Source organism: Teleopsis dalmanni, chromosome 2 (assembly GCF_002237135.1).
Source record: "Teleopsis dalmanni isolate 2A chromosome 2, ASM223713v2, whole genome shotgun sequence".
NCBI lineage: Eukaryota > Metazoa > Arthropoda > Insecta > Diptera > Diopsidae > Teleopsis > Teleopsis dalmanni.
In genome coordinates, this window is record NC_051847.1 from 193988897 (window position 1) to 193997738 (window position 8842).

Consider the following 8842-nt stretch of genomic DNA (forward strand, 5'->3'; position numbering starts at 1 on the left):
ACATCCTTAGGGACCCCACGATTGATCTGATCAAAAAATACATAAAGGATAGAGCGCTGAAATAATTAACGAAAACTGACAGACTTGTCAACATCGCGTTATCGAATCTCAGAATGGTTGCAGGCTCTTTGGGGAGGTATGCAGTTCTGAGGTCAGTTATTGCTTAGTCTGATGAAGTGATAAACAATAATCCAGTCAAGGCGTAGAGAGGGGTTATGAAGAAACCTCGCAGTTAATAGAGAGTAAAAGTGCTCAAGTGCACTAAGTCAACTAGCCTCAATATACAAAAAAAAAATCAATATACCACGAAATATTTTTATTATCAAATATTATTTATTACATATGTCAGGTTTTCTGTTTCTTAAAAAATTTTTGACATTTTATTTGTTGAAACAGACAACTCTATTTGTCTTCTTGCTACTGCCATAGCATAATTTAGCAGAAAACACTAAACCTATCTGGTAAGAAGACGTACAGATTTGATGTAATTTCGTTATTTGTTACAAAACTGTAGTTGTTGCTTGGATACATAATATAATCACCTTTGCTTCTAAGTAAGACATTAGATATATATTTATTTTTATACTAATCAAGAAAAAAATTTCGTACAGTTTACATTGTTAAAATGGAAGTTAAAAGTGAAGAACGTGCCTTTGTTGTGGATGATGTAAGTGAAGTTATTAAAGAAGCTATTGAGAGTACCATCGGTGGTTATGCCTATGAAATTGATAAGGTCAACAATTGGACTGGTCAAGTAGTAGAAAACTGTTTACATACTTTAACTAAAGAACGAAAACCATATAAGTATATCGTTACATCCATGATTATGCAGAAAAATGGCGCTGGTTTACATACGGCAAGTTCTTGTTTCTGGGACAATGAAACGGATGGTAGTTGCACTGTACGCTGGGAAAATAAAACAATGTATTGCATTGTTTCAGTTTTCGGTTTGGCGATTTAAAATACAATATTGTATATAGGTACATGTATATATTGTATTACCAATACGATATTCATGTAACAGAATAATGGTGGAGGGATTGAGAGACTATAGGTACATACAAATTAAACAGAAAATGGGAAGGATGCACTTTTCATTAAATTTATTTTCAATTATTAAGATCGTCGCCAAAATACTTTTCGATTGTTTTATGTTAAGTTATTTAAAATTTTTTAAATTTTTATTTTTTGTATAAGTTAATAATTAAATATAATAAAACAAATTGGTTTGCGTGTACTTCTTCGCTAGCCTAAATAAAAGAGAATGAGCTTTGATTGTGACGTTGACAGCTACGAAGGCTAAACGGGGCTTTTCCAGAAAAACAAGTTGATGTCGCTTCAATCAGGTAGCAATCAGACGATTGAATAAAATCGCTTGATTATGCCGTTAATGAAACTAATAGCAGAAGACGGATTTGAGTGGACGCGGGCATTAACTCCTCCCTCAATAATTTCAAATATCCACGTTTGAGCCCTTTACTAAATTTCATCTTTAACCTCCATGCTCCCCTCAACAATTTACTGTAACTTTCGTTGCTTTCGTCTATTAAGCAAACTAAATCAGAAATATGAATTTAGTTCCAGTCTTTAAAAAGAATGCGAAAGCTAAGTATGTTGCTGTTATAAAAAGTTTAAGATGGCAAATAAACAAATATAATCAATGGAGGGACGGGGAAATGAGTATGTATGGAATGGAAGGGTTTTGAAAACTTCACTAGTTTGAGATATAGGAATTTTTCCACTTTAATTGCGTACAACCACAATTCAATTGGAAGTTAGTTGGTGTGTGATGTTCGGTAGTTGAAAGGTTGGCTAAAATTGTATGAAAGGATATAACTTCAACTTCAAAAAATAGCCAGAAATAGTTATGAGCTGAATTAGGCGAAAATGCCGAATGATTAATATGAAAGATACTTTTTTTTTGAGTAAGAATTGAAGTACTATAACAGATTTCTGCGATGAAATATGAGCAGCAAAAAAAACAGCAATATCTTGAGTTTGCTTTCAATAATTTTATTCTTATCTTAGCTTTTGGAGTTTGTAGCTTGTATTGGTTGACAGGTTTGCCGAATGTCTTCTTATATTATAAAATTGTGTTTACAATAGTGAACTTTCGAGTGCTTTTGGTCATCACTTCGAGTGTGTGTTATGAATCCCATACAGATGTTTTCTTTGATCAAATTTTTGGCCTAAAAACTTCAGACTTTGAGTTTTGGTATTTAGTCTGATTTTTGATGAGTCTAGCAGGCAGACAGCGGATGCTTTGAAGAATTCAACTGAGCTTCACGATAGCTTATTAATTGCGAGTAGTTTTTGGTAGACGTTCGCGAACATCCTTTTCCAGATCCTTATAACTATGATGGAATTGTCCAATCCATTCCATGATAGTCATGAAAATCTGTGCACCGCATATGCATTTGTTTCTGCAAACATTTTCTAGCATTTTATATAGTTGTGGGCTATTTTAAACCAATTTGAATTTTATATTTAATTAAATCTTCTTTATTTACTATTTTTAAGATGTAGTCAAAAGTAATTTTTTTAGTATTTGTTTGAATAAAATATATGAAAAACTATAATTTTCAAAATTTGTTCAAAATCAAAAATGAATCTGAATATGAAATTAAATGATCATAGTTCCATAGCCTAAAGATAGTTTTAAGCAGTTTAAGTGAATTAAAGTGTGAAAGATTTTAAAATGGCAAACTTTTTCTGGATATAAACTTTTTACTTCATGTATGTAAGCTTATTTCTTCTTAAAACATCTGTAAAACTAGCCATTTTAAAAATTTTTAACATTTCTTCTTCTTAGGAAACATGTTGTTTTGTTATCAAAGATTGACTTGAGTTTTGAAAAAAACTTGTTCTCAGAGTTTTAAAACTTTACTTTTGATACTTTTGGCAATGTTTACGAGTAGTTCTCAACTTTTGATTTTGCGTTGAAAGTCGATGGCTTATCTATGAAATGAAATCAAAAATAAAAATACAAAATACAAAAAACAAAATAATAATAAAAATGTATAATATTTTTCCTGGCATTTTGCCCAACAAAACTTTTATTATTATACTTTGATTGTCTGTTTTCGGAATCTAAGCTAAAGTTCTTAATGATGGTACAATGACCTCACAGAAAGGTATAGGAAAAATTATGCAAAAATTTATAAAGTTTGTTCTGTAGCCAATCAAGTTAAAAAGATACTTTTTTTGATGCTTCAAGTGCCAAATAAGGATTTCCTTTTTAAGAAAAATAATGATTTTCAAAACTAATTTTATTTTCTTTAAGGTTGATAACTAAATTGTGTACGTAATAAATCAATAATAGTTGGAAGTTTAGAAACGATTGAAATAGAAGAGGAAAAAGAAGCAGAAGCAGAAGATTTCTCAAGAAATAAGTAGCAACCATTCGAGAAGAGAAGAGATATTTTCTACAAGACAATATATTAGTAACTTGAAAAAATTTGCACTGATTAGAAAAACAATGCTTCTGATCAACAATAAATGACTCAATTTCATTTATTATATTTCATTTATTATATTTCATTTATTATTTTCCTAAATAACTGTAGAGATCACCATTTAATCATATAATTAATATACTCAAAATAACAGATATTTAAGATATTTGTTCTAAAACTTATTTATTTGTGAATAAATTTTATAAAATTATAAATTTTAAAAATTTACAAAAAGGTTGAGAAAAAATTATATTTTATATCTTCGTATTTTTTTTGTATCTTTGTATCTGAGACAAAAAATTTTATTAACAAGAAATAAGCTTATTAAAAGAATAATTAAGCAATTGTTTTTTTTAGTAGAAAATGTTCATTAATATTTTCAAAATGTATTTCCCACATTATATGTAAATGTTACCTTTACTCTGTCTGGTTCATACAAATTCATAAACTGAAATGTTGAAGCTGTTGATGCTCACCATGGCGTATGAGTAACTTATTTGCTTGTTTGAGTTGAACAATACTGGCTCGATGTATTCATATTAAATTATATTTCCGTAGGGCATTACCAAACATATACTGCACATAATGAAGATAGATTTATATAGATATGTGAATAAAATATTTACAGTTTCTGTAAATATTATTCTTGCAATAGAAGAAAAATTTACATAATGCTTTAAGTTACTTGAAATAATTTAATTAAAGTTTTTTCAATGTGATAAAATGCAATAACTTTAGAATAATTTTTTTTAATATTGAAAAACAGGTTCTTTGGTAGAGTTTTAAACAAACATCATTACATGCTGCATAAGTATTATTATGTTATTACGTATTCATTCTATTAGAATTCACATAAATTATTTTTGGTTCAGAATTGATTTTATGGTTTCCAATGATTCTAGTGGTAGGTAAGCCTTTACGCAGATATACGGTTTACACCATGTGTGATATCAATGTTTAATACGAATCTATGGGGTCCTTAAACTTCTATTTATGAATCGTCTTTCTCAAAATGCATAAATTAGTCGTAATGAATTTTTAAGATAATGTTTTTTTATTGAGCTAAATGAAATGTCAAGATTTAAATACTTTCTGCAGTTATATCAGAAATAAATGCAAAAAAACAAATCGATGATCCCGAGTGGGCAAACCGTCGGACATTGAACTAATTTTAGTGTATTGAAATCTCACACTGACTTCAAATTTCGATTGCTTTACACCTCATTAAGAAAGAAAAAAAAATTTGGCAGATTTTCCAAGCATATCCTCCATTGCTTTTCTATTTACTTCCAAATAATTGCGAAGATATTTATCTTCGTATACACTTTTTGGTCAAGTTTTTCTATTTTTTCGTTGCTTTCAGTTAAGAACCCATAAAGTTCTTTATCTCATCAAGTTTGCTTTTCTTTTCTAACATTTTCTTACAAGTTTCTATGTTAGTCTATGGAACTTAAGCACTTTGAAGGCTATCTAACTGTGAATCAAAATCGATACTCTTTGGTTTCAATATTTCAGTTCAGATTAAAGTAAATACACCAATCGATTGTATATATTTCCGCTTGAAAGATGGTAGCCTTTCTTCCTGGCAATTCTTAGTATCTGCTTTATGGTTCAAAAACTACAGCACCGACTTATTCGTTCGAATACCATGTCATCAAACGCTGGTTTAACTCAGTAGTTTTAGGTATACCTTTTCAGGTATTCTTGTTACTGAGTTGTGTTTTGAATCATTTTATATCATTATATCATTTTAAAACATTTTAAAATTTTAATAGGAATGACTTAATTGAGATAAAATGCTAGAGTGCATACAGAAACAACGATTTAGCCAACATCATTAGCGACGATATAGAAACTTATTCTGCAATATTGCACAAATCATACCTTAGAATAGATCTGGTCAAAAAATACATAAGGGACAGAGCCCTGAAGCTAAATGCGAAAACAGATAGGCTGCCATACTTAGCACTATCTAATCTCAGAGTAATCACTAATCGCACGGTGCAATACGCAGCTTTTAGATTAGTTATTCAATAATCACGAAGGTTATCAAGAATACACAAATTAGGCAGTAAGATGGGTGCAATAAAAGAGTAAAAGTGCCCAGATGCACTAACTCGGAAAAGGTTCAATATACTATATACTTTTATATGCATCAGATTAAATGTATTCAGTAGAAATAATATTATTAAAACAAAAATTAATTCGAAAAAAATCTATGTTTTCTAACAATTCACTTAAATGTTTTAAAAGATTTAATTGCAGATTTTCCATTTGTCCATTTATTTAAATTTCTAGCGATTTAATATTGTAAAATGATATTAAATCTAAAAATTTTAAATTAATAAATAAATCTACATATGGGAAATAATTATTTATAAAAAAGCCAATCTATATGAGATACATGTGAACAATGTTGTAATTTTTTTTTTATGAAAATTACCTCCTGTGGTTTGATAAAATAATCAGATTTGCGGTGTATTTATAAAAATATGATGTGAATATTCTAATTTTAATCAGCTTAGAATGTAATCCAACAAAATTGTTTTATTTAACGTTGAAATTTAATAAAACGTTTCTTTTTGAACCGAAACACGAGCACACGTAGCTGCGTTTACTCGTGGTGTAATTTAATTTAATGGCGCGGTGTACAGGCGTTCATCACAGAGGACCCAGTTCTTCTTGCTGCTCTGGGAATAGGAAGAGGAAACATATTTTTCTTGTGGTTGCTAGATTTAACATCCTAGGTAATTGCACTTTGGAGTATATTTAAAACGTGTTTATTCTAAAGTCAACCAAAAAATTACATTTTCTTTATGTTTAATCTAGTAAGTAAAGAGGAATAATCCTTTGAAAATAAATTGAGTAAGGCAACCATTTTTAAGGAAATATTAAAAGCACAGTCATGTACAGGCCATTTAAAACCAGAATTTATTAGTGAGCGTATTAGTGAGGTCATTAGAATTATGGAGGATCAATGGAAGCTACTAGTTGGCACACTTATGCGATGTTGCTTAATACAACGCATAAAGGTTTATGAGTTTATTTAACAGAATAAATATTGCAGGCCTAACAGATTTTGATTACATGTAATAATGTTTTTTGCGAAATAAAAAGAGCACATTTTTCTTATAAGTTTGAGTTTTAGAGTTAAATAAAAAACGCTGAGGTTAGAGGAGATAGAATGGAACATATGCAGAGTGGAGCATTCAGAACATGGCAAATTTATTTCAATAGAATCTTACATCTTCCCTTCAAATAAATTTAAAAACATCAACTTTTGAGGATATTCAGACTAACTCATTCGCTTTCAAGTAGAGGTGTCCTGTGTTTTCAAATATTTTTTAAGATCTGCTTCCAAGTTGAAATAATATTTTGTTTCTTCAAACATATTCATTTTTTTCAGGATGATAACAAAGGCCTTCATAGCCCGTCATATAATATTCTACTTTCTACTAGAGATTTTTTACTCTAGTTGAATGGACGAACAAGGTGGCTAACTAAAATGTCGCGTCAGCAGCAACTTTTTTCAGTAACAAACCACTTTTCAACCTGAAGCCTCGTTATCCCACAATAAGCCTTCAATCCACAGACTTGTAAAACTGATCTAGTTCTACAAGATTGTTCATAGACGTATTGCCATTGATTTCTGAGTGACCAGGAATTTAGTAGAGCCCCACACCGTTTTTATTTATTAGCTGCTGCATCATATAGCATATAGTTTACAAAAATTCTCAAAAATAACTTCTAAGAGCCTACTGCCGTCATTGTTGCTTAGCTTTCAATGTGTATTTATAGAAAATTATATTAAAATTCAGACAGGACTCCATACAGTGATAATAGTCGATGGTATTTGGGAGGTTTGGTTTGGGTTAAGGCCCCTATATACTGCGACCAGTTTGATCTATTGTGCACCCCCTTTGTATTTAGATAAGTAGTATCTCAAAGAATCGAGGGAAGTTTTCGTAGGTCTTCATCCTTTAGTTGCTATGTATCTAAAATCTTGTTTTTTCTATTGTCTTGTGCATCACAGTTGGTGATCAGATGTTCCAGATCAGATGATGTCGGATATATCTATTTTGTGTATGTGTTTATTACATGCGTCGTGGCCTGTTAGTGCACCAGAAATTGACTTTAGACTCTTCGCAGTGATAAAGTCTCATGAAAGCATTTTCTGGAACTGACTTAAAATGTGCTCGGTAAACACAATAATAGAAACAAAACTTGGATTAAATAATTTTTATGTCAAGTATTCATAATCACCTTTCTAGAACTTTAGGCAAACTCTATAAATACCACATAATTAATATTAAATACGTATCACATAAATTACTTTATCTACGCATTTTCTATAATTTATTATACTTAAAACTAAAATTGACTATTTAACCAAAATCTGTTCATATTATTTTCGAAGAGTTAATTTTATATATTATTCCTATGTTAACTTTAAGCTTCAGAGAAGTAGCCTAATACCTTTGAACCATTTTAGTTCTGTCACATGAAAGTGCTTAGTATGACATGACAAAACCTGGAAACTTAATTCTACTTAATCCATTAAAAGGCTTTTTTAGTCCTTTTGTGTGCTAAATGGGGGTACACAATGCCATTGTCAATTATTTAATTTTTGGTTTAATATCTTTTTTGTTCCTTATTTGTGAAAGTATTTTTTAATATACTTTTATTTCCAAAAAGCTGTTTATTTATTTATTCAAGCTGCTTTTGAAGTTGTAATATTGGAAGTATATACATAGATGAGTGACTCTGTGACATTTAACTGTACATTACAGAACAATTCGCATGCAAAAAAAATTAATTTTATTAATTAAGTGTATGTCTGAAGCATATAAAATTTTTTTTTTATATAAGATAAATCTATTTTCTAAATATGTGATGATGATGAATACTTAAAATTGTATTCAATGTGTTACATATTTTTACTTTCTTCGTTTTTAAATGCAAGACTTCCAATGACAAAGGACTTCATTATATTCTTAAAAAAAACTGAAAAATTAAAATTTAAATTTTTATTAAAAATTTAATTTTATAATAATCTAAATAACTTTAGATAAAATTTCAAACAACCGTTTTACAAGAAATACAACGGTAATCATTTGTATATATGGGGGAACAAAAAAAATATCAATGAATCGTGTATACATAATAAAAGTTGAGTACAACTCATTCTTCTGCTTTAATGTGGACCTCGAGATAAATCTACACAGAACAAAAATGCTATTGGGTGGTTATGGTCGCCAAATTAAATATACAACTCCATAAAGCGTAGATGGGTGTGACATAGAAGTTATTAATAAGTTATTCAATAAAGATTATTGAAAATAGAATTACCTTGAAGATTACCTTGAAAATAGAATTGATCTCTATAG

The 8842-nt window shown here is 29.5% G+C and overlaps 1 protein-coding gene across 1 annotated transcript; it reads left to right on the plus strand.

Annotated features, from left to right (window-relative positions):
- Positions 1-384: 384 nt before the first annotated feature.
- LOC119683525 (dynein light chain Tctex-type-like) lies at positions 385-1125 on the plus strand. Its single transcript, XM_038097232.1, has 2 exons — positions 385-554; positions 612-1125. Exon 2 carries the CDS (start codon positions 626-628, stop codon positions 959-961), a length of 336 nt encoding a protein of 111 aa, XP_037953160.1. The 5' UTR covers positions 385-554; positions 612-625; the 3' UTR covers positions 962-1125.
- Positions 1126-8842: the final 7717 nt, after the last annotated feature.

What these genes read in the sequence shown, in the direction of transcription:
- LOC119683525 (XM_038097232.1), top strand. Translation starts at nt 626, where the DNA reads ATGGAAGTTAAAAGTGAAGAACGTGCCTTTGTTGTGGATGATGTAAGT.